The sequence below is a fragment of the Colossoma macropomum genome, unplaced genomic scaffold (genome assembly GCF_904425465.1).
Source record: "Colossoma macropomum unplaced genomic scaffold, Colossoma_macropomum, whole genome shotgun sequence".
Classification (NCBI taxonomy): domain Eukaryota; kingdom Metazoa; phylum Chordata; class Actinopteri; order Characiformes; family Serrasalmidae; genus Colossoma; species Colossoma macropomum.
Window position 1 is genome coordinate 32532118 of NW_023494784.1, and position 26943 is coordinate 32559060.

Here is a 26943-nt window from a genome sequence, read left to right on the forward strand (position 1 = left end):
TGTAGCCATAATAGTCAACTCATTCTTTATTTTAAAGAATGTGTACAACAGCATAGAACAAGACAAAGGAAAGGCCATCATAAATAAATAGAGTGCTCTTTATTTACACCATCAAAAAAGGCACATGAAAAACAACATTTAACGCCCCTTCTATGAAGGGAGGCGGAGCACACAGTTCTGCATAACACACCTCTAAACATGGAACGTGTGTCAGCCGCCAAATTACGTTCATGCTTCACAATTACTAATAGGCATTCTGGATATACGATGGCCCCAAAAAGTATTTGAGTAATTGTGCCATTCTTAAAAATGTATTAAGCTCATTGTGTTACAAAACACAATGTTAAGCCAAGTGGTATTTACTTTAAACAGACCAAAGAATATAATTTTCTTTTTGACGATTTATTCTAGGGTGGAGTCTAAAAGAAGTCTAGGGTGTTTCAGATTGTTTTCATTGGAGCAGTTTCGTTTGCATCCTAAATGTCTTTGTACACTTTTGAGTTCATGATCCCATCTATAAACAAGCTCACCAATACCACTAGCAGAAAAACAGTCCCAGACTTTGACATTTCCAAGCTTTCTCCACACAGAGTCTACCATCCATTTGATGTTGTGCTGTGTGTGCTTTTTCTTCTGAAACAAATGACAGCTTGTTTCTACCTTTATGAAGTAAACTGAAGAGCTTCATTCAAGTTTACCAATGATTACATAGTTAAAGTGTCCAAATATTTCTTTAATTACTCTTAAGACTAATGTTTACTGCTTTTGGTTCTCTGAAAGGATGAGAACATCACACATGGTATTTAAAGTGCAAATGGAAGTGTGAATAATACAGAGCCTAATAGGGTGAGTTTTAGAAAGCTGTCTGGTCTGCTTCAAACATTTTCAGCACACCCAAGTTTTCAGATAATAATTAACAGCAACAATAGTTAAGAGAAGCTTAGACCCTGCCCTTTTGTAGCTTTGACACAGCATATACGCTACATACAGATGGTTGGCCTTTAGCCTACTTCATTTGAAATTATCTTGTTGCTGTCATTTCCAGCCTGCATATAAGACAGGCCTAAAAAGGATAATAATAATGATCTCTTGTATGCTGCAGTGTTGCTTTGCATTATTTACTTATTACTGTCTAAAATATAAAATACTGGAAAAACAGGACTCAACAAGTTTCACAGCTTTTAAATTTAATTGGCAAAAACTGTGTGTGTTTTCTAGAAATAGCCACAGAATGTCACAAGTCACTTCATGACCGGCCTCTTATGCAGTTTGCTCTTTCCATTTTACATACTGTTCATTTCCCAGTTCATGTCAGTGTTCCTATTAACTTCTGAATGTCCTCATTCTTTAATTTTTTCAACGTAGTCAATAGAGCCTGCTGGGTCCATTTTATAAAGCATGAAGTGGCCTTGCACTTGAGCCGCACTGAGCTCTTTGTGAACAGTTAGTGCTCGCTCTGCAAATCTTTCCCCCTCAGTCGCAGGCTCCAACGGGTAGAATCTCCGGAACATCTGGGTCAGCTGATAGTGTGTGCAGTGGCCAACATACTGCTTCAAGTCCACACGACCAGGTCTTATTAGAGCTGGGTCAAGTCTTCATCATATAGGGAAAAAAACAAGGCATAAAGTTAGAACAAGATACCTAGCACACAGCTGAGATAACTACTCGCTGCCACTCTACAGTAATATGAGGCAAACAAGTACAAGAGAAGCAACATGTCATGATTAAAAAAGATCAAATCAAATCACATTTATTGTCACATCATATTTACACAGGTACGAAGGTGAGTGAAAATAGTATATAAAAGTATATAAAAAAGTATAAAAGTATAAAAAGTATATACACATATACACAGTATATACACATTAATTTACACCAGTATTGCACCATTTCCAATGTGCAGTTTTTGTAACAGTAATATAGGTTATGAAATAAAAGCTATGATATGTACAGTTGTCCATTTATGCATTTAGTGAGTCTGACATAGATAAATGGGCTGGAGGTTAGGGAACCAGCCTTGTGACCGGAAGGTCACCGGTTTGATCCCCTGAGCCAACAGTACCCTTTAACAAAGCACCTAACCTCCAACTGCTCCCCGGGCGCCGTGGATAGGGCTGCCCACCGCTCTAAGTGTGCTCACTGCCCCCTAGTGTGTACTTGGTTTTTCACTGCATGGATAGGTAAAATGCAGAGGTGAAATTTCCCCATTGTGGGACTAATAAGGGTCACTTAAATAAGATGTAGGGTTCACAGGGGATAGAATATTGATATGTATTCCAGATTATTCAATATACGGACAGAAGATGTGGAAGATGTTAATCTATATATGCAGGGATCGATTTGCTAGATTGAAGTTACAGTAAGATCAGAGTGATCTGGATTGTCCATGGAGATCATGATGATGATGATTCAGATGTGTAGTGACAGGCACATTGACCAATACACCAGCACTACTGGACTGAAGGCAAGGTATAGAAATGTCCAAAAGGAAAGGCCTCCACTGACAACGCTTCACTGCCTAAGAAACCAGTTGGTCCACAGATGACAGGCAGAACAACAGAGAGATGAGTCAACTTGATAGCTCAGTTACGTGAGCTAGATTAGCTGTTACTTGGTTGTTAGAGAGAGAACACAGGGGAACGCACAGTTTTGGTAAAACTGATCTGGGAGGGACAAGCCACATCAGCCTTGTGAACTGCGAGACAAATTCCTATCCAAGCTCTACAGACGGTTAGGACTGCACACTTTACACCGAAAGGTAAGAATGTTGGCAAAATCCATCAGCCATCTATTGGGCACTGGAACCGTACTGAATATAGTTTTTATTTGGATACTATAGTCCCTGAGACACAATTAGAAATCAGTTTTCACATCAACTTTTCTTTTTTCAGGTAAAGTGGAACAGTTTGTTTAGGGCAGAGCTTTAAACTTTTAAGAACCACATTTTCAGAAGCCTACCAACAGTACAGTAATCCTGTGTACAGCTACAACACATTTAATCAGATTTGGCTAAGTGGATACCTATTAAAAACTGAACTGGCTTAATTTTTTCTTTTTAAACAAGTGCCTTTAAAGGGCTGGACCTCCACACGTTCTCTGCTCTCCAAGGTACTGCAGCTGAGGCTTCCTCTCTGACTCCATCTGCTCTCTCTTATACCATATTATTTTCATCCTGTCCTCTTTCCTTTCATTCTATCCTCTCAGCAGTGATTGAATTTCAACTCCCTCCTTCCAACCACTTGTAGTATAATGTTGGTACACAAACATACATATAAAAATCAAGCCTATTATCAAAACTAGGCTTTAATACACTGATAATGCCATGGCCACAGTGATTTTCAAAACTGGTTCACTGTAGTGTATTCAGTAAAATTGCGACAGTATTTAAAACACAAAGAATCAAATAACTTATTACAATTTTGATGATACACATACATAGTCAATTATATATTGTCCATATAACTATATATTGCTTAGTTCACCATAGAAGAAAAATTAAATTAACTTCTCAAAATATTTTATAAACAATTTGACATATCCAAGTAAAAAGTCTTGGTAATTTGGCTACCATGGGTAGCTATGCGATTATAATAACAAATATGTAACATCACATCACTAAACACATGCACAAATCCAGTACAACACTGATGATAAGCTTATCAGACGGTTTAGTTAAATTACTTTCCAAAAGAGCTCAGTAACGCTGAGATAAATAGATCAATCAATGTTTTAGCAAAAACTTCAGTGTTTACAGAGAACCTCTTTTGAGTCCGTCTAATGAGCATGTTTGTTAAATGCCATATGATGATTTTAAAATAGTTTATAAACAAGAATTAATGGTGTTTTTTGTACTCTGAAGACATTTTCCGAATACTTGTGTTATGCTACGCCCCAATCATTAATATAAGTGATCACACATGCATCTATTACTTATGTGCACATTGCACAAAATAAGTAATAGAGGCCTGCAATACACTTAAAAACTTTGTAAATTTCACCTCATTACTGATCTTTACCTCTCAATGAAGTTAGTAGTCATGAAGACAATTCTGGCCTCCGAAGAAGCGACTCCATCCAAAGCATTAAGAAGTCCACTAAAGGTGAGTCTTCCCATGCCTTGGTAGGCCATTGGGTCTGTGTAACGAGAACGTAGACAGGCAAACAACATGTGAATAAGTGATAAGATGATAACAGACATTTTTGGTTCGAAAGGGGAACCTGACTTAGAGGTATCTAAACTATAGTAGGCTATAATTTTTTAATTGTTTTCTACTTGACATGTTAATATCTACCTGATATCTTTATTGACAGCATTGTTAAAATTACTAAATGAGGCCACTTTGAAAAAATAGTCAGACATTCACGTGTACAAAATATAGCTTGCGTAAACAGTTATAAAAGTTTTAAAAGCGCCCCTCTGTGGACATACTCTCAGTAGGCAGATGCTCCCGGCTGACGAAGGCGGCGTCCGCGTCTTCCAGCAGAATTATGCTCTGCTGTGGAGCCACACTCAGCAGGTGATTCAACCGGTCGTCTGATAGACTGCGGTCACTTAGACTCATCAAACAGATGCTGTAACCCAACTCCCCAGCAAGGGCTGTTCTGAAAAATTGAACCAAAGCACACAAACATACATAATACACATACATAAACGTGCACATACACCATCCAAAAGTTTGTGGGCACCTGCTCATCCAATGCTTCTTCTGAAATCAAGGCTATTAATGGGGTGTTTGTGCCCACTTTGCTGCAGTAACAGCCTCTACTCTTCCAGAAAGGCTTTACACTAGATGTTGCAACATCGCAGATTTTATTGCATTCAGCCCCAAGAGCATTAGTGAGGTCAGATACTGATGTTGGATGATTAGTTTTGGATCACAAATACCACTCCAACTCATCCCAAAAGTATTTAATGGAGCTCTATCACACCAGAGAACACAGTTCCACTGCTCCAGAGCCCAATGCTGTAGGGTCTTATACACCTCTGTCAAACACTTAGCATTGGGCACAGTGACCTTAGGCTCATGTGCAGTTGCTGCGGAGTGTCCTATTTAATTGGCAGTGCTGTTCTATGGACATTATACAAGCTATGTATCATCTGTATCAGCAATGGGTGCTTCTTACTGTAGCTGAATTCACTAATTAGAGGTGGGTCATGATACTTTTAGATATATAGCATACATATAATCCAAGGCATTCCTGACAGAGTATTTGTATTTTTACACATTTATGTTCCATCTATGACACACTATTACACTGATGTTATGTATTAGCGGTAGCATTGTTTTGTGTTAAGGAAAATAATGTCACCATTCTTACATGAAGCTGCTCTTTCCACAGCCTGGTGGTCCATACAGTAGATATCCTCTTCTGTATGGGATTCCTAAAAACAAACAAAAGAAAAAAATGTGTAAAATCCTCTTTCTCTAAAACTCAGAGAATTACATCTAATAGACTGTTATGGTGTACCTCTATCAGTATACCACTTTGGATTATTAATGAATTCCTTAACATCATCCACAATCCTCTCAGCCACCCCATTATCCAGGACGACAGATGACAAGGGGCGGCGACGGCGGGGAAACCCGAATGGCCTCCATTCCGCTCCCAGAGCGGTATACATCACAGTGCGGCCCTCCTCCTGCTTTAGAGCCAGCTCTCGTGCTACACAAGCAAACGAGATTCAAATCAATGAATTGTCTGGCCATAGAAAACACATTTGATTCAAGAAACAGAGAAATTTCACTGTGTTCTGGAAGTCTACTTCTATCTTAACTCATCAGAGACTTAATGTTCAACTGAGTTAAACCAAGTACGTTGGCAGAAAAACACTGAAGAGTGCTTTGACGTGACACTCCAAGCCCAGGAGTTGCCTATTTCTGAAACAGAGAAAGTGCTATTGTTTCAAGTCAGGGATTCCCAACAGCTGAAACAATTAAAGACAACTAAAAAACAACTTACATCTGCCACTTGGCTCTTGCATCATAAAAAGGGTATGGTCTAGGTGAATTTTACCCCCCCAAAGCTACAATGTAAAATGTGACTTAAAAGGTACAATAAGGTCCTCAAAGTCCAACTGTGTACCTTGAAAGAGTTTTATACATACATAACATTCACTTTCCCAGGGGAAAGGAGGATATTTGTGTCTTTTTATGATATTTTAAGACAATAAAATAAAATATAAATCTGTAGTCAGACAGGCAGTATGGGATCAATGCATACATATTTATGTTTGCCCGAACAAAACATACTAAAGTCATGCCCATGAAAGTTCCAGGTCAAAGACTAGAGTTTGCTCACTGAAAGGTACAGTTTTTTTCTGAGAGTGTACCTTCTTGCAGTATGTTGAAGAATATCTGCCTGTCTCTGCCAAGAGCTGTGAATGTTACAGACTCCCAAGGCGTTCCTGTGTGCAGATCCACCATCTGTTTCTCTCGGGTCCTCTCCACCCTGATCCACTTACTTCCATACCTACAACAAAACCACACCTATTCCTTATATTATTTATTCATCCATTTCTCCAAACAGCCAGCATTATTAACTCTAGAATTTTTCTTTGGCATAAAACATTTGAATAGTTTGTTTTTCTTGCACTGATGTCATATTCTAGTCGTGGATGTCTACCAGACATTAATCCAAGACATCACATTACATCCACAACGGCCTTTACAATTAGCTAAGAAGCAGAACCAAATATGTTAAATTATGACTGTAGTCAGACATCTCTGATTTTCACTGAAAGACCTCGTAAGGTCTGTGGTGCCTCACCAAATGATGTGGTTACCAGGACTTGGGTGGAAGTCAAACTGTGTGTGGATTCGTCCACTCTCATGCTGCAAGTATGAGGTCTCTACGCTTAGATGCTGTGTATGCCTGGCATGTTTGGTAATCCAGCTCAGCAACCAGTGGTAACTCTTATCTCTGCTGGGAACCTCCAGAGTGATCATGTAATGCCGCCTAAAGAAGACCATGCCTATCTGTGCCCCCTTCCTGGCAACTGCCAGCGCCGTGCCCACACCAACCAGTCCAAAGCCAGCCCCAAAGTAGGGGTTGTCCTTCAATGCTCCAAGGAAATCTGAAAAGGTCATTATCTGGATGTATTAAGTGTAACTGCCTCTTCCGTCCACTGTGCACTCTGCAAAACATGAGATCATAAACATGTACAGTTATCCCAGTCTAATCAACACTGAAACGGCTTTGAAAATGTCCAGATGCTGTGATTATCCAGTTATTCTCTATTCTCTGGCACTGAATGAAGTCAAGAGGAAAAGCATAGTCTGCATTACTTACGCTAATCTCATGGGCATCTCCCAAGATCGTGTTCACGTCATAGTTTGTGTAAGATAATCTCAAATGGATACATATTTGCTTCTAGTCTAGTGTTTCCTGTGATTTGGAGACACAGGCACAGCCATTGAACAAACGGCCAGGACAAATCACATGGGCAGCACCATGACACCTCAGATGTTCAGGAAAACAGTTCCCCCTCGAAACGAGTGCCACCAAAATAGTTCCATACTAAATGCTAGGTAAAAAAATAAACGTCAGTGAAATAAGACTAATAGACGTATAACCTTAAAAAACAAAACATGCTTCAGAATGTCTAATAACCCGGCACGTGAAATGTATCCTCCTTTTTCAGCCTTTTCAATGCAGCAGTAACGTTAATGTTGTTTTGTAGAAACAAATGGCGCCGCTCGCACGACGTTTTCCATGATACCATCAGAGCAGGTAATGAGAGAAGATTAACAGAAGAAAAATCTTTTTTTAAAATCGTTTTTGAGTGTTTAGTTAAAGTGCTGAATAGCTGGACTTTTTAAGAGCCCAAAATGATGTCTGAATGAGGCTAGTGTTGTGGTGTTAGCCAGCGAGGTAACAACACGAGCTGGCCCGAAAATGCGCTGTTTTCCAGAGTGAAATGATCTGAAAACTCGAGGCAGTAGGTCTCATTTCTGTTTCGATGGAAATCACAGAGTGCTGTGCTTCTGTCAGAACACTTCAGTTATTCCGTGTAAAACACGTTGTGTATCTTTAAAAATGTATTGGCCATTTTAAAAAGTATTGAAGAATATAAAGGAACCCACGAGCTGAAATGACGAAGGGATCTGGACCACAGATCTAATGTCACCCTTTTTGTTTTATTGTGTTAATCTCAGTTGGATGATGTATGGTATTCCCACATTATTACTAACTGTGGGAACTGGGATGTGGATCTTTTAGTCTTCCTGAAGCAGGGTGATGGTGTAAAGCCCTGATGCCGCGGAACTCTCCTTGTGAAGACACACTTGTCCAACTCACTCACTTTAAGGCTTTACAACTGGGGTTTCATTGCTGGAGAGGATGGAGGAACAAAAACTAAGCCTGCGTGATGAAGATCAGCTTCATGACAGCTTACAACATGAGAATGCTGTGACAAACAGGGGTAAGAAAGGATAATTACAGGTGTAGCTAAACATTCAGAAGCCTTAAAAAGACCCATCACAAAATTGCGTATTGAATAATAATCATCATCATCATCATCATCATAATGATGATAATAATACATTTCACTAATCACACCTATTAATTTCATCTGTTTTTTTCCATCTATTTTACCAGTTCATGACCAGAAAAACACTGCGATACAACATGATTCACTGTGTGAGAAAAACAAATCCGGAACTCCAAAGAAGCAAAAAGAGAAAGGAAGAAAAGTGCAAAATTGTTCACCAGCTTTGTCTCAAGATGAAGAGGCTGATGTTCAGAATCCCCAGCCTCAAGTACAGAAAAATCCAAGCAAAAGAGGAAAAGCCTCACTTCTTAAGAGGAAAATGTCTGTGCACTCCAAGGTCCAAGGTGAGCAAATGTGAAAGTTCTCTAAATTTAAGAGTTCTCTAAATTCTTTAAATTGTTTTATTGTATTTTATTTTATATTTTCATTTGTTAATCAATTCTTTCTTTCATTAAAGAAGCTTAAGATTAAGTGTAATGTATTTAAGAACTGTTTGTGAATTTTGCATGTTTCTGTGTTATAGATCACGTGGAAGAGGGCGCAGAGCACATGTTTCGCACTCACATTTGTACAGAATGCAGGCGTTGCTTTAAAACCCGCTCACATCTGATGGAGCACATGCGTCTTCATTTTCCTGACCCTAGCCTGCAGTGCCCCACCTGCAAGCACTTCTTCACCAGCAAGAGCAAGCTGCGGGTCCACATGCTGAGGGAGTCTGGTGAGAAGCTGCACCGCTGTCACTTGTGTGATTATGGTGCAGTGGAGCGCAACACCCTGCGCCGCCATCTCATCAGCGTGCATGGTGATCCAGGAGAGGATGAAGGTGCCACGGACCTCTATACATGCCCGACCTGCCAAAAGAGCTTTCGGCAGAGTCAGGCGTTAAAGGGTCATATGAAGTCCCATCACATGACGCACGATGGGCAACCTCTGCACTGTGTCAAACTGGGATGCTCCTTTCAGTGCACAGAAAAAAAAGTGCTTCAGAAGCACCTGTTCGATGTGCATAATATCAAGGCCATAGAGTGTCGCCACCATGCCTGCAGTGCTTTGTTCGAATGTAAGGCTGATATGGAGGCGCATTTTCTGACCCATCAGGCCTTTCACTGCACACATTGTGACTTCACGTGCTCTAACAAGAGTCGTTTTCAGCAGCACAAAAGACAAGGCCATGCAGGGGACACACAGCTCAGTTGTAACTTCTGTCCTTTCACCACTTTCAATCCAGTGGAGTTTGACCAGCATGTAGGCCACCTTCATGCCAGTGAGAAAACACACAGATGTCAAGAGTGCAGCTTTGTGACTGCTCACAAAAGAGTTCTTAAAAGACACATGCTGATGCATACAGGTGAGATAACCCTTAAATATGTTATTGTATATTTTGTATATATTGTACAAATCTCAATTTCAAAAAAGTTGGAACAGTATGTGAAATGCACATTAAAACAGAAAGCATCTGTAAATTTGTAAATCCATGTTGACCTGTATCAAAACAAAAACAGATGAGCTATGCAATATTTTACCTTGTCAGCTTTATTGTTTTTGTAAATATACACTCATTCAATTGACGCAAAAAGTTGGAACAAAATTACAGAAGCACCATTCACTAAAATAAAATAAAAAACAGCTACTTACATCATATCAAAAATAAGGCTTTCAAAACTGGATCAACTGGTGTCTTTAGTCCTCAAACAATTATCAGGTGTTGATAAGATGATATGACACAGTAGTAAACTTGCTCCAGTCCCAACTTTTTAGGAATGTGTAGCAGGCATTCATTTTGGAATGAGCATATGTTTACAAAAAAAGAAAACCATTAAAGTTCATAAGGGTAAACAACAAAACATGTGTTTTTGTACTTTTTTGTTTTCAGTTTACAGAATTTACTTACCACTGTTTTCTTTTTTTATTTGCATTTCTTATACTCTCACAACTTTATTGTTACTGGTTTGTGCATGTTTCTGTATATATCTGTACAATGCAGTATTACTAACTGCGGTGGTCATGGATTTATTTATTCATTTTTCAGGCGAAAAGCCCCACAAATGTACAATGTGTGAATTCAGATGTCGAGATGAAACGTATCTCTCAAAACACATGCTGACACATTCTGATGACAAGCAGCACATGTGTTCAGAGTGTGGCTATGTTACCAAATGGAAGCATTACCTGAATGTCCACATGCGCAAACATACTGGTGATCTCAGGTATGTTTCATTCTCGATTTTTTTTTTCTTAACTTTTTTGAACTGACACTTGTATCACTAAGTTTCCTATTCTCACTCTAAGGTACAAGTGTAACGAGTGCATGTACCGTTGCCACCGCATTGACCAGCTGAACAGCCACAAGCTCCGGCATCAAGCCAAGACTCTGATTTGTGAGGTGTGCGCTTATTCTTGCAAGCGAAAGACTGAATTGCACAAACATATGCAGCTCAAACACTCAACGAGTGAAGACCACCAGCCTCCTCTTTACCAGTGCAAGTTCTGTGCATACACAACCAAGTATCGCCAAGCTCTTCACAACCATGAAAACTGCAAACATACTCGGACAAGGGAGTTTCGTTGTGCCCTCTGTTCGTACTCCACGTTTAGCAACACTGGCCTCTTCCTGCACAAGCGGAAGGCCCATGGGTACGTGCCTGGGGATGTGAAGTGGCTGGAGACATATGCAGAGAAAGAGAGACAAAATAATTCAATGGAGCTGATGCAGAACTTTTATTCTAAAGTTGTAGGCTCTGAAAAAATAGCTGAGGAGCACTCAAGAAGACAGGGGGGTTCTGAAGGTAATTCAAAAACCTCTAACCAAGTGGAGTTGCAAAATGTTATTATGACAAATGATGACCAAATTCCCAATAGTTGTGAAATAGTGTATGATTCAGAGAACATAAGTACTGTCTTAGAACACCAGGGCAGTTCAGATGTTAATTCATTTGGAGATGAGACAAACAATGAAACAGAACAGCCAGTAAAGATCAGACAAGTTCAGCCAGTTGTCCTTGACCAAGATCAATGTTGTATTCTAACCCCAATAACATGCACTGGTACTGCCCAGGCAGCACCCTTGCATACTGAATCAGAAGACCAGGGAATCACAGATGTGCCTGTTGATAGCTTCCCTGGGCCTGACACATCATGCAACATTCCTGAGATCCCTGTTGAATCTGTAAGTGAAGAGGAAGATGATGCTTTGTCAGACCATGAGGAAGGTAGTGATTCCCAAGAGCAGACACTAGACAGGGGAAATGTGATCTTGCAAGAAGGGCCCCAAAACTCATTGGCCCATCATGCAGTCTCCTCATTGGTCCCCTCAGTTGATGGTGCAGGTTCAGAAAATCTTCTCCAAGTTATGAGGAGACGGGACAAAGACCAAGCTGAGGCACTGATACTGGAAGGTAGAGTGCAGATGCTGGTGGTCCAAACCCAGAACAACATGTACCAGTGTGATCACTGCTCTTATGTGACACGAAAGCAGGCAGCCTTAGTGCGGCACTGCAGATCTTCCTGCCAGGTCATGAAAGCAGCTCTCCAGTGCCAGGACTGCGGTTTACGCTTCAAACAATTACGTTCTTTTAACACCCACCGTCTCCGAAAGTGTCTTGCACTGCAGAAGAAGAAGAAGAGGTTCTCTGTTGTGGAAACCTCAGATAAGATTAGAGATTTTGGAACTACACAGGCCCAGGATACATTGCATAATAAGAATGAGGCTGCACGCCCTTTGTCATCTGTCACAGAGGCTGATCAATGTGGGGACAATGTGCTGAAAAGCTCAACTGGAGATAAAGGGGCAAATGTCATCCCAGAGATGAATAATACAAACCATGCTTCTGCTCCAACTGAGTCCCTGGGCTTGGCAGCTGTTGAAAGCTGTGGTTACTATGAAGATAATTATAAGTTCACCTGCAAAATATGTTCCTTTTCATGTAGCAGGAAAGCCACAATAGATCGTCATTGTGCAGGCTGCTTCCGAAGCAGAGCTAGAAGTAAGCTGACTGTGAATGAGCAAGAGGATGAACACGGTGAATTAGATTGTGAGCAGGAACAGCAAGATGGAGAAAACACTGAAGGAGACTCAGGAGAGAAAATAGTGAAGACTGCAAAACGATTTTCCTGTACCAACTGTCCATTTGTTTGCCAACAGAGGAGAGCGTTAACAAGTCATGAGAAACGTGGCTGTTTAAAGCCTGGCGAGATCCAGTGCCAGCAGTGTTCGTTTGTGGCCAAATCAGTGAAATCTCTAAACCACCATGTCCTAGTTCACAGTAAAGACAAGGATTTTAAACGAGGCAAAAGAGCTCAACTTCACTGTAAGCTTTGTACCTTCACTTGCAAGCAAGAACGATGTATGGCGCAGCACGTGGCACTGAAGCATGAGGGTGCTCGCCCGTTCCACTGCCGCTTCTGTGATTTCAGCACAGCACGGCGCCACCGTTTGGATGCCCATGAATCCAGGCACACGGGCATCGGTAGACACTGCTGTGAGCTATGTGGTCAGACCTTTGGCACCTCATCTAAGCTACGGCTGCATCACCAGCGAATCCATGACAGACAAGCCACCCACTTCTGCTCTCTGTGTGACTACAAAGGCTATAATCCTACCGACATCAGCCGCCATACCCTCAGCTGCCACACAGGAGAGTTAAGCCATCCCTGCAACCAGTGTGAGGCCCGCTTTAGCTCTGATATTGCTTTGAAACAGCATAGTAAGCGGACACACCAGGCTACCAGCAGCCAGTGCTGCACCCAGTGTAGCTTCACCTGCAACAGCAAGGCCATGCTTAAAGCCCATGTACAACGTGAACATTCTCAAAAGGATAATGCGATCTCACAAGGAAACTCTGACTCTCATGTTCCTGAAAAGCGCTGCAAGGTCTCCCTCACCCAGAAGTGCCCAGATTGCCCTTTCACCACTGGAAAGAGGCTGCTGCTTGTCCAGCACATCTTGGATGAGCATGAGGGAGGATGTCAGGAAGAAAAAACTCTCAAGTGTGATGTCTGTGGCTTCTCTTGTTTCCATCAGCTGGTGTTTGACCAACACATCCGTTCGCATGGCGGTACCTGCCTCTACAAGTGCACTGAATGTGACTTCTCAACCCGGAACAGACAGAAAATCACCTGGCACATGCGCATCCACACAGGAGAGAAGCCATACCAGTGTGAGAAGTGCAGCTATACCTGTGCTGAACCTTCTCGGCTCAAGGTATGAAATGTCATAAGATGGCCAAATACTTAATTTGAATACTTAATCTGCATAAGATGGCCAAATACTTACTTATGCCTGACAGTTCTTTTTCCACAAGGCAGTTAGAAGTGTTTAAACAGCACTGGATTTTCATGACTTAATGGATCTAAACAGACGTCATTGTTCTTAAATTATTGTCTTCATTGCAGTATCACATGAGGATTCACGAGGATGAGCGCAAATATCTCTGTCCAGAGTGTGGTTATAAATGCAAATGGGTAAACCAGTTGAAGTACCACATGACAAAACACTCAGGTAATCGCCACCTTCTACAATGTGCAATGTTTGTAATATGTTTATTATTTCTTCTTTGTCCAGACCTTGAATACAGTTTCCAGTACTGAGTTTTATATTTACAGATTGAACTGTTCATGTATCAGATTGGACATCTAGTGGCATACTTTCCAGTGACTGCAAAATCCTGGACTGGAAACTGGATTCAAGGTCTGGATTTGAAGACCTCTGTAGTATGTATTATAGTGGTCCTCATCCTGGTACTTAGGGACCCCCAGATTGTCCAGATTTTTTGTCCAACCTAACTCACAACACATAAGGATAGAGCAAAAATGTGGACCATCTGATTGGTTTGAGAACCACTGATGTATTAAATATGCAAGAAGTGCTCACTAAGTAATTATTATAATCCTCCTTTGTGCTAAGGTGCCAAATCGTATGCATGTGAGGAATGTGAATATCGCACAAACCGCGCTGATGCCCTGCGCGTCCATTGCGAGACGCGTCATCGAGATGTGCGCTCCTTCATCTGTGAGAAGTGTGGCAAGGCTTTCAAGACCCGCTTCCTGCTCAAGACGCACCAGAAGAAGCACAGTGACGAGCGGCCCTACGTGTGCTCCATATGCCAAAAGGGTTTCCGATGGCCTGCTGGCCTCCGGCACCACTATCTCTCCCACACTAATCAGCTGCCCTTCCGCTGCCTCTATTGCTCCTACCGTGCCAAGCAGAAGTTCCAAGTGGTGAAGCACTTGCGTAGGCACCATCCAGACCAGCCCATGCAGGGAGGGGTGGATAAGGACCCTGACACCCACACTGTCCCGCTGCAGAAGGCCCGCTTGAGGCCAAAAGAAGACTTGCAGATGGATGGACAATGTGTTGCAGAGAAAGAGAGAAACACTGAAGAACATTAGTCTGTCTTTTTATTCTCAGTGTTTTTAATTAGAGAAAAGACACTGTATTAGTCCTGTAATGAGCTTCTGCTCAAGTGAAACTGAATTAATGCCTTTTAGCTGAATTAATATTTAAATACTTACGTATTCAAAGGAAAACTCAATTAATTCATCACATGGAAGGTGTCAACAGCATTTATTGAGGTCATCGCCGGATCGCTCAGTGAACATCTAAGAATAGATAATGTCCCTAACTGACTGACTGACTGACTGAAATGCACATGTGCAACGGTTTCAAGGGATATTACATACGGTAGGTGGTGCAATTTTAGGGAACAGCAATATCAACAGTAGTGAACACTTTCTAGTGTGGGTGTGTATATGTTTAGAGTTTTATACTAAGTATAGAGAATATTTATATTCACTTTATTAGTCCCTTCTGTGAGTTACATGCATCCAGTGTATACAGCAGACAATAGTATTTATAGCAAAGTCATACCTTCACTACTGTAAGACTACAAGTAACAAGATTCAGGGATTCAAGGGATACAGAAACAGAGCTTTCAGGAAAGTCTTCTGGGTTTTGGTATATTTTAGAGCACAAGATTGTCAGGAACAGGGTATCTTGACAACAACAAATAAACGTTTAACAGTTAAAACTTAGAATAAATGCTTTAACAGTTTAAAATGAAACCTACTGGTTTACAGGATCTAAAACTCTACATATACAACTTTTTAGAATTTTTTATATGGCTCATTTAAATGCAGTGCTTAATAGCTTGTAGTAGCCTAACAGCATGAAAAAAGTGTTAATGCATCAGTTTAATCTACAGCTCTGGAGTATACTTATACAGTAAATACTGATCATATATTATTGTAAAGCTGAAAAGGCACTATACTGACTTTACTGTTTAGCTAAAGTTTTTCACTGAAGTCTACATATCTCATTACAAGAGCAATAAAACCTGAATACTAAAGCCTGCAGTTTCTTCAGTTTTGGTTAATGTGGGAAATATTGCTTTATGTGCATATGCAGTATACAAATAGTGTTAGCGGAGTTATAATGCCTAAACTCTTGAAGTCTTAAATGTGCACACAGAAACACACAATATGAGTTTGCATAACTTTCTGAATTACATCTTTTCATTGCGTGGAAGTATTTGTCCGGATATCTCAAGGATGCTGCATGCTCATCTAGGAGGCTTCTGTAATATTAATGTTAACAAACAGAGAGGAGGGGAGAAGGCTTGTGCCGTCTTTCGATAAAAGATGAATGTGGCGATACCCTGGAAGAAAGAGAAACACATATCAGTTTAATTTACCATTTTAATAATTTATAACTAGCTTATTATTTTGAGTGGAGTGACTCTGTCCTGATTGCTAACTCACCTGACTGAATGCAGGAGAAGGGAACTGTGTACTGCCCTATAAAATCATTCTTGGTTGCCATGTCATAGTCCTCCACGACAAAGCGGATGAGTGCCAGTTCAGGAGTATGGACCACAAACTCTAATGTTTCGTTCCAGCATGGGTTGAGTCCTGCACATACGAGAACAGGAGAAAAAAACAGTGCTAAAACAATCTATGGGACTGAAAGCACTCAAATCCCATTACATGATGATGGATAGTTCATGTTGCATAAATGCATTTTCAAAAAAAAAAAATCCTTGTCATATGGAAATCTCGAGACGGCTCGGCAACATCATCTCTTTTCCTTACCATTGTTCTCAATGTAGCTTGTCTCCTGTGTGGCCTGGTCCGGAGGTACACCATATATCTCCACCCTTACAAAAGGGTCTACAATGGAGCCTACTTTGTTGTTTACTTTAGGGAGCTGCTGGCCACTAATTACCTAAAAGCAAAACACCAAGGGATCAGACATTTAATATTTTTAGTTATATTTGTCTCACTCAAGTTATGCAAGCCTGGATTAGAACTGATTAGTGAGTCTTTCATTGCCTGAATAGTGAGGATGAGGGGACAGTAATCTTTGCGGTCCTGAGGCCTCTCTGGATTGAACTGTTGCTCACTGTTGCGCAGGATCTCAGGTTTCAGAACATATCCGCAGTGGTTATTCTGACTAAAAAGACCATCATTAAGATCCATCTCCAGTCCTGCTGTCTGGAAGTTTAAAGCCACTGTGGATCAGAAACACATTACCACTTAATGCAGTTTAAAATCCACTTCCAAGCCACCAGCCCTTATTGCATTTGTGCAATTTACACTTTTAAAGACATTTCCATTCGATTTAATTAGATTGATTTGTACAGCACAATCAGTAATGTTCGATTAACTTCCACAGCGATTAATTTATACCTAATTTACACTTTCTAGAGTTAATTTGGCTTCAGTTTAATTGGATTTCTTATTGACTTACCCATTTGGCATCCCACAATCCACATGTCTTGGGGACAGAAGTTTGAAGAGTCTGTCCTTAGGCCACTAGGATACACCCTGGTAATCTGCCTTGCGTTGTGCTGAACAAAATCAGCAGCTGTGGAAATATCAGAAACAAGAGCATGTTAATAGAATTACTAGAATAAGAATTTTAACCATGAAAAACTGCAAACCTGTGTAAATACATATGACTTTTTTAACAGTACTGAACATCATTATGAAATCTACAGTACTGTGCAAATGTCAGAAACCACCCTTTGTTTATTTAATTTCCAGTCAAAACTTCCGTTAAGTACAAGTTTTTCATTTTTTCAGCATTTGGAAAAAAGCAAACAACATATATTTAACAGAAAATTACACTGAAGCCCCAACAACTAAATTATTTCTAAAATATTTCTCCACACCTCCAAAGTTCAATTTTAGAAGTTGGTTACATTTTCTGCCTTTCACAACCCAAGTAATCCCAAATACATTCAATGATGTTGATGTTGAGACTCTGGAGTGGACAGTCCATTGTTCTGAGAACACCAGCAGTTCTTTGTTGATTTGCAAAGTTGTCTTCTCAAGGTGGAAGGACAGACAGAAACACCTGTGTGTGTGTGTTTTTTTCAGATCTGAAGCAAGAGTGGAGCTTGATTTTCTCTTCTCTGTCAAAGATGAAAGCTTTAAGTACTGTTTATCTGAGGGTGGCCGTTTTGGTGATCTTGCCCAGTAGTTAGGAGTCCCATTTTCTTTATATATTTTGATAATTTTTTTTAAATCCAATTTTGGAAACTGCTGTTTTTTTCACTCCTGTTTATGTCCTCAGAAATATCTCCTGAGAAAATCAGTAACCTAATGGCCAGTAAGTGAATAAATGAAGGGTGGTTCTTAGCTTTTGCATAGCACTATATGTCAGCAAAGACAGGATGAGTCTAGAATTTGTCATATTAGAATCTGTGACAATGTGCAAAGGTGTACATATTAGATTTATTTTGATACATAGTGCACGGGTACTATAAAAGTGCCAGAGAGAGAAACAGTTTCACAGACTTAAAAGCGTAGCCTTAAAGAATGTCAATATAAAATGGTCTTTAGCTCTTCCAGTTGCTTAATTCTTGATGTCTTGGCAAACAAAACATTGTTTTCTACAAAGTAATTTTACATAATATTTTGATACATTTTATACATAAAAATATGATAATGTAAGCATTGCCAAATTTGTTATTATCTCTGCAACAAGAGTGTTTCTGAGCCTACCTGCTTCCTTGATAATTTTGCGGCCCTTGGACTCAGAGAAAGAGGATATGTCATATGGCTTGCCGTGGATGCGTGCATGTTCAAAGTTGTTGAAATGTTCATTCTTGCAGTATATGACAAGGTCCGAAAGCTCCTTGGTTAGACTGCGCTTTGATTTCTAGTCAACAACAAACAAGAAACGTTTAAAACACTGATCTAGAATTTTATAAAATAGGGAAGGGAAAAAGTAGGACTTTATTTGCATAGTCACTATAGTTGGTTTGAAGATGTTTAACCAACTGTTTACTAATCAGCCTAACCTAAGTCTAATCCTAATCCCAACCTAATATTTTATTTCCATTTTTCATCTTCTCAGTGTAATTATAAGCAGTTCTCACTGTATTATGTCAATCACCTATTGTTCAACAGCACCAACAATCTGTGTTATGCAGCGCTATTAAGCTCTGTATTGGTGACCCTTGGACATTGATGGCACATGGCACTTCTGAACCCTGAACCTAAATCCTAGGTTTAGAACACATTTGTGAACCATTTCAGGGGTACTATCTAAATAAAGTGGGACCAGAACAATAAATGTCGTAGTTAGTAACACAGAATGTACTGAAACAAAAAACAATGTGTCGTTAATTTATTAATTGAGAGTGTAAGAAACACATGCTGTGCACACGTCTGCCTACCTTTCTGTCTGATGGCAAACTCTCTGTGGTCAGGCTGTCCCTGCGCAGCTCTGAAGAATCGTCTTCATCACTCACTTCACCGCTTACTGGATTGTCTGCATCCAAGGACTCCAGTCCTCCAATCTTCTTCCCTTTCACCAGAATTTTTCCCTTTAGTTCCTGAAACAAATGTACACATATGCAGGGCTTGGTTACTTTGTGTAAAATCATAAAACATTTTATTGTTGTAAAATAAAGTTAGAAACTTCCAACTACTGTCCAAATATACATTGATATTGATTTAGTAGAGTGCTCTCTAACTGGAAGAAAAAATGCCAGGCTAAGGCTGTCATGTTATGTGAAACATATACTCACGTAAATCTATAAATCAAAGTTTTTGAATTGTTAATGCTGAGGAAATCCATTATGATACATTAGATCATCCTCTTCTGATAGAAGTGAACATCACTATAAATTCTATATCAGCAAGATGTCCATGAACAAGTGTGGAAGGTTTTGTAAAAGTGTTTAAAAGGCCCACATGCTACATTTGTCCTGTATTTTATTTTTTGTCTCAACTATGAAATCATAATGTTTGTGTGGTTTTATGTACCAAAGACACTCATAAGTCATTTTTATATGACCTTTTTTAAACTTGTCTTTATCCTTTAGATTTAAACAGGCTGTTTTTGTTACTGTGCTTTTAAGACTGATATATGTAAATGAGCTCTGTTCTGATTGGCTGCAATATATTGTGCCTCATTCAGAAAGCAGTCCAGGCTGAAACACTACTTATAACTTGAGCATGAATGGGTAGAGCTAAACTGTAGGCTGAATAGGCAGATACACAGTGCTGCACAGAAGTCTGAGAAAATTAGGTTTAAAAGGCTGTTTATCTGGGCAGTAAGTGTTTATTTGCTAGTTTACTAATATTAGAAGAAAGACAAAGAATTAATTCATACAACATCAATACAATAAGTTGTTCCTCCCCTTGAGGAAACTCAGTGTTATTTGTAGTTATCATCTATACCTGGTTTGGCTGACCAATACTTCATTACATTAAATCAAGTGTTCTGGTGAAAAAAATTAACAAATGCATGCAATGACTGAGGGCATTGAGGACAAATCTGGAACCAAACTTAGCTCTTCAAAATAGCTCACAAGATATAAACTTTTGGCTCTGTTTATGTTTATTTGTAAATATTTTAAAGATATATGGTGTTTTTTCAAGCAAAAACACACTTGTGGGATAAATGTTTTTGAAAAATGTGCTTAGGTGCCGAAGACTTTTAGATAGTACTGCATGTGCTTGTACTGTTTGTGTTGGTTTTTTCAGAATGGACTGATTTTGTAGCCTAATTTTAATATATGGACTGCATGGGCTGAAGATTCAACAGTGTGTTTTGAAACGTTAAGACTGTTTACATTCTACATGAAACTCTTATTTAAAAAAGTGAGGAAAGGTATGGGCCCTTTAAAGTCGCTGCTAGTTACAAAATGATGCTGATCCTTAGCTCACCTCTGGAGATGGGAGTACACTAGGGACTTTGCCATCTATTGTAGTCCTCAGCAGCATGTCACCAAGGATATCCTTTAAGAGCTGAGCCATGACTTTCTGTTGCTCCACGCTGCACCGGTTTTCAATAGACAAGATAACTGGGTACTCTGAGGTCTGGAATGCACAGTGGATTGAAAAAATAGACATATTTAACTGCACAACTGACTCAGCATGTTTTCTGTTTTGTTGAATTCATCATATGTTTAAGACCATTTACCTTGAAGGCATATTTTGCCACTGTGTTAATTACATCTTTAAAGAGAATCTTGGATGTGAAAGTGTGTCCATGGTAAACGACAGGCTCTCCACTGGAACCATCCCAACAGTCGATCTCCAAGCAGCGACAGCCCCGCTTCAGAGCCCTAGAAAGAGGTTTATTAGCTTCTTTGGAAGATCAGAGTGACCTTTGACTGGGTTTAAGCAGGAAACCTCATGCTAAATGTATGTGTAACTGCTATATGCATATCGCTGCTGTCAGAAAAAAAAAACTTGTAGCTCCATTTTTGTCGTTTTTCGTTTTTTGACATAATTTGAAAATGCCTGTTGCTCTTTACATTGTGAATAAATTTCATGAAGAATGGAGCAAAAGAAAGGGCCCAAAATGACTTGGAAAAATGTCTGGTTCCATTGACTTACATTAAAAGTAAAGTAGGTTTTTTCCTTTTCCTGTAAAGGTATCATTTTGGAGATACATGGTTTTCTTTTGACAACAGCGACATATGTTTACAACATGTTGAGATACATTTCAGAATAAGGATTTATACTTTTCTTCCCAGAGCTGTTTTACACAATGTAGTCCACTCAAAAAGACAAAATCTGTGTTTTTTACTGAATGTAGCCCTCCACGCTGCTCCTCCCTTTCAGCTGGTCCTCTAGAAGGTACGTATTGTGTGATGAGCTGATAAAGTAATGGTTGAGAGGCTGAGTCATGTCCTGATAGAGACGCTGGTCTTCTGAGTTGAAGATGGAACCATCAGCAGAGGTCAGATACATCAAGAAGCCATCTATTGACATGGTGTGGTTGGTTTTGGCTGTACAAGAATGCACAGAGAAGAGATTCATGCTACATTCAATTGATCAATAAGGCTCTTATGCAAATGAATTAAACTGTACTGCCATTGAGCTCTTACAATAAGAAGCTCATAGCATAATAAATAGCAGCATAATAAAGTGTAATGGCTCGGAAAACTTTGTTAAGCGTTAGGAACTACTTCTTGAAAATGCCTGTCAGTGCAGCTTGTGTTGTTTCAGGTAGCCACCTGCCCATGGCTAACTGTACCTGTATCTGAAGGCTCATATCTTTGGATCAGCTCAAGCGCATGTTCTTGACTCCTGTCTCCCTCCAGCTGCTCCTCCCGCAGAAACTCCTCCAGGTCACAATGTGAGAGCGTTTGTCCATCGCTGGAGTACTCGTGGAACAGCTCCACAACCTCTTTTCTCTGAGTAAGCATCTTGTAGAAGTGGACAAATTCCTCACTTCCCAGAAAACCTGTCTGACTCTTATCGGCCGTCTATGTCAAGAAGGGTAAAGATAAAAGAAGTTGAGGAAAATGAATCTGTAACATTATATGCTTTCTCATCTACAGTCAGAATGACATAATTTGTTGATTTTCTAAGTGTAAATAAGTTAACATGCCCTCTACAGACAACACACTTCTGCACATTTCAGAGCACAATTACTGTTTATTTGATGAATTTTAAATATTTCAAAAAAATAAAACAAAAACATTATGGCACATTCAATATTTCTTTTTTTTCCAATATGTTAAACTCAGCAAATAAATTATGTACTAGAATTATTTAAAGGAGCAGCGTGTAAGATTTAGTGGCATCTAGCAGTGAGGGTGCAGATGAAAACCAACTGATTACCCCTCCCTTTCCAACCGTGTAGTAGAACCTATGTTTGCCATCAGGTTTTCTGCCACCGCCTGTGCCGATTTTGTTTTGGTTCCTTGTGTTTTCGATTCTTTGAAGGTGAGGATTCACCCTCCTTTGCTTTTTCTTGTACTAAATAATAAGGCTGATCCTCAATTTGTCAAAATTTGGGTTCTCAAACTTCTGACAATACAAAATCATTAGCCAGCACTGGCAGCAACCACTGATTCTTCTTTTTTCTATGTCTTCCAACTAGTGCTATAGTGGCACCAAATTCAAACTGCTGCTTCAACGTAAAAACATGAAAGACACTGTCTAGAGCCAGTGTTTGATTTGTCTGTTCTGCACTACTGTTGAAAGAGGAGTATGTAGATATGAAGGGCTCGTTCTAAGCTAATGAAAACACAATGATTTGTAGTTATAGGTGATGAGTTTTGTATACTATATTCCATTTCTGCTAATAGATCCTCCTAAATCTTACACACTGCACCTTTAAGTGTACCTGTAGAAGATGTGTTAACTTATTCTCACTTTGAAAATCAATAAAACACGTCATTTGAGTAGGGGTGGTCAAACTTTACCCTATAACTGTATGTTTAGTATTCGCTGGGTTTTGGTTGGTGGATGTCAACCTTCAAGATGGATTCACAATGCAGAGTGGTCTCTTTTAAAGCAGTTCTGAGTATATATATAAGTAATAAGGTGTACACATGACTCCCTCACTGGTCATTTGGCAGGCCACGTTGCTTGTCACAGCACTGGAACAGATATTCCCTTCCAGTATTGCCTTAATCACTTTGAAAAAAGTCTCCACTCTGTTGACAAACGTCACATCTTGTCACCATGTAACAGCATGTACTTACTGCTGTGTACTCTATATTTGTAGGATTTTAATGTGCTCTACAGTTTTAATGTTTATGTTTAATGTAATACAGCCTAATAGAATTAGATTGCCTCTAATGTCCATGACAATTTTTTTTCTATTCATTGTACATGAAAGAGGATTAGAAAAAAAATGCAAATGACCAGTCCTCAACTCACCCTAAAAAGAGAGCTTGCGTGGTCTTCATTCATGTCCATGTTCATGAGCTTCAGCAGCCTGCGGACCTCCTTAAAGCTTATCCTGCCATCTTTGTTCCTGTCTGCTTTCAGAAACAAGTCAGAGATCCATCTGAGCAGATTAATTGTTAAAGGAAAACAGTCTCTTATTCATATTCAAATGAGTTGGAATGTTTTAAACCCTTAATCTCTAGACTTAGTATTCAGGGAGTAGTATAAATTATTTGGTAAGTACTATGAAACTTATATATAAGTTATGTAGTTATGAGATGGAGGAACTGAATTGTGAACTGTAGTGTACATAAGAAGGATACTGGTCAAGTTTTTCACTCTCGCCCATGTTCTGCAGATTCTCTATGAGGGTCTGCATACCCCTTATCCAGGCCTGAGCCTCCTCGGCTGACTCTGCCACCAAGTCCAGGTTCCCACGGCGGCCACGGAAAACAAGCGTGAAACAGCGTTCTGGAGGATATTCATCTGCGACACTCAGGAACACCTCGGACTCATGGCCCTCACGCACTGCCTCCACATCACCTACAGAGACTACAGGCGCAAACATTGTGTATAACTGCAGCATAAAAACATACAGTGGTGCAGCACTATGGATCTTCATGAGGCCAGTTAGGAGCCAAGCAGGCCTGCACAGCAAAATTAGCAGCATTAAATTACAAAACAAACAGGTATAACTGTACAAAGAAAACTGGAGGTCTGTTTACCATTGATGGATTTGTTGTATGCAGTACCAAAATTAGTAAATACTGTTTAAAATCAGTCATCAGGGTATTGGCTGTGACCAGACAGGAAAATGAAATCATCACATTTTACTTCTTCTATCTTTTTCTGATTATGCAAATGCAAGTTTTCAATCAGTACCCAGAGTTCCACATTAATCCACATAAATTCTGACTAATCCAGCGGAAAGGGATGAGCATGATGGATTTCAGCATGCATACTAACAATAGCCTCTACTGCTAGGGAGGATTTGACACATTTTGGGAGTACCTACAGGTTGAGAATGAGTTCATAGCCCAGCTGGATTTGTACGCGATGGTCTTGCAGTCGTCCTGCAACTTGTAGTGGCGGTGTCCTCCCCAGATGCGAGACTTTGCTTTTCTCAGGACGCTTCCAGCCTTCATGATCTCGAGACTAGCATCTGGCTGGACACCTGAAAGATGGTGGAATAAGATCCATCAATAAAGCACGTTCACTGCCCTCACATGGCTTTATTGTTTGGTCAGTTATGACAAAAGGGGGTGGGGTGGATTAAGGTCAGATGAACTTACAACTTTGCTGGGGAGATTCCATTTCCCACACACGGCTTACCTGTGAACATTAATGTTTATTAATTTTTTTAATCACCTTCCACACTCCAACACATAATCAGAGCTCAACCCACCAGTGACTCACAGTGAATGATAAATCCTTTTCTTGAATGAAGTACATGTGGTTAGCAGAGATTAAATACCTCACTCTGTAAGCCATTACTGAGATTGTGCCTTGTTAATTGAAACCCAATTTATCTGCTACACTCAGGAACACCTCGGACTCATGGCTCTGGTGCACCATTCATGGGCATTCTCTGGAGACTGGGCGTGCACCAAAGAGATTTCAAAGAGAACATCCTGCATGTGGTTTGTCCAGGGAGGATCTGAGAACTCCCCAGAGTCCTATAATGTTCTCTGTATAATGCTGTGACCATTTGTTAATTATACATTAAAGAAAACCATGGCCTGTTTTCTTTTGTTGCTAGAGAAGAGTAAAGCTGAGTAAAATGCTTGACTTGTTAAAATCAATATGCTCTAGCAACGCATCTTTGGAAAGCAGCAAAAGGGAAATAATTTGACTAATATAAGACCAAACATTTTTGTTTCATTATTTAATGCAGAAACATGAGAGCTAATTCCCTATCCTACATAAGACTCACTCTATTGCACCAGCATTTATCCAGAGTTTAAAATCTACTAATACGTGTTCACGTGCTGCAGTGCAGTTGAGCATAATATAGAAAAAGAGTTGTGGGTTAGGGCTAAAAACAGCTCTGAAACGGTGAGACAAATAAACAGTACACAGAGCCTGTGTTAGGCTCCAGTGTGACCCCACCAGACTAAGAAAAATGCTTACTTATGAAAAGACTTCTGAACAGTGAACGAGGACCAGCAGACTGCCTTCACAGTACAAACTTAAGCCATATTATATCAATGTATTCAGATATATAGTATAGTTTCACAAGTGCTATAAGCTTTAGTTTAATTGATTTATTCTGGGTTTTTAGCCTCATAACGGCCTGCTTTACTGGCATTCACACTGGCAGCCTGTGTCATCACTTGTATAGTTTTCCAGCACAGATATTTACAGTACAAGTGATCAAGAATTATTTAATATGCATGTGTAAACACAGCAGGTCAAAATGTGCTTACAATAGCAAAATGTTGCTTAAATATCATTGAAGAGCAAAAATGAAAGTATAAATACATCCTAAACTAAAAATAAGTTTATCTTCCATCCCATCCCTACTGTAATGTGAGCCCTACTCCCAAGCAGAGAGAGGCAGAGAGAAATACAGTGTTTCTACCACATCTACAGTAAAGAGCTTTGTAATGGAAAAAAGCTACATCAGAGCTTAATAATTCCTTACACATGGAAAAGGAAGAGAAGCAGCCAGACAGCAGGCAGAGAGAGCACTCACCGGGCTGAGAGCAGCAGATGCGCAGGGCCTGTGAGACAGAGACTCTTCAGGGAGGCTGTGCCCTCAGCTCTGACTGAGCACACTGAGAGAGAGAGAGAAGCTGAGAGAGCAGAGTTGTGCTCAGTGCTGCTCTCCTGCCCCTGCACAGCCTCCCTCCCTCCTCCTGTCTCTCTCACTCCTTCTTCGCCACTCCCACTTATCCTTTTCACACTGTCATGCTGCCAGGCTTCCATTTGTTAACCTACCGCTCTTGCTTCTGCCACTGTGCATCAATTACCACTTCATTTCCAGCCATAAAGCTAGAATGTGTTGTTTTTGCTTGTTGTATGGATGCTTCTTTGAATCAATTCAGTTTTAAAGTTGATGGTACAGCTTAATAAAATGTATTATTGTGTATTTTCATTTATTTAGCTAAGGGAGCTGCACTGACATCTAGCTGGAAAAGATTGATGGTGTGGCTCCATAACAACATGAACAATGAAACAATGTTTAACACACATCTTCCAAAGAATATTTAATTTAATATCTTTGCCCAAAGTCATTTCAAAAACGTTTTAATGCATTACATGACAATTTTAAACCAAATTTACCATTCACACTTGACAGACAAAAATAA

General features: G+C 39.9%; 3 protein-coding genes across 3 annotated transcripts; 1 reads left to right on the forward strand and 2 right to left on the reverse strand.

Moving 5' to 3' along the window:
* Positions 1-84: 84 nt before the first annotated feature.
* LOC118807254 (mitochondrial chaperone BCS1) lies at positions 85-7510 on the reverse strand. The gene is made up of 8 exons (XM_036569215.1): positions 7291-7510; positions 6769-7135; positions 6332-6471; positions 5470-5664; positions 5320-5383; positions 4430-4602; positions 4017-4134; positions 85-1593 (listed from the first exon to the last, which is right to left on the reverse strand). The coding sequence occupies exons 2-8, from the start codon at positions 7086-7088 to the stop codon at positions 1341-1343; spliced, it is 1263 nt and encodes a 420-aa protein (XP_036425108.1). The 5' UTR covers positions 7089-7135; positions 7291-7510; the 3' UTR covers positions 85-1340.
* A 116-nt stretch (positions 7511-7626) lies between these two features.
* znf142 (zinc finger protein 142) lies at positions 7627-16017 on the forward strand. Its single transcript, XM_036569191.1, has 8 exons — positions 7627-7731; positions 8221-8422; positions 8599-8835; positions 9015-9839; positions 10521-10698; positions 10781-13691; positions 13883-13988; positions 14394-16017. Exons 2-8 carry the CDS (start codon positions 8341-8343, stop codon positions 14876-14878), a joined length of 4824 nt encoding a protein of 1607 aa, XP_036425084.1. The 5' UTR covers positions 7627-7731; positions 8221-8340; the 3' UTR covers positions 14879-16017.
* A 34-nt stretch (positions 16018-16051) lies between these two features.
* Positions 16052-26427, reverse strand: plcd4b (phospholipase C, delta 4b). Its single transcript, XM_036574064.1, has 16 exons — positions 26328-26427; positions 24925-24964; positions 24648-24806; positions 23956-24184; positions 23624-23753; positions 21987-22218; positions 21537-21738; positions 20925-21069; positions 20669-20821; positions 19171-19329; positions 18494-18650; positions 17235-17351; positions 16817-16995; positions 16577-16709; positions 16247-16396; positions 16052-16143 (listed from the first exon to the last, which is right to left on the reverse strand). The coding sequence occupies exons 2-16, from the start codon at positions 24944-24946 to the stop codon at positions 16052-16054; spliced, it is 2259 nt and encodes a 752-aa protein (XP_036429957.1). The 5' UTR covers positions 24947-24964; positions 26328-26427.
* Between the last annotated feature and the right edge of the window lie 516 nt (positions 26428-26943).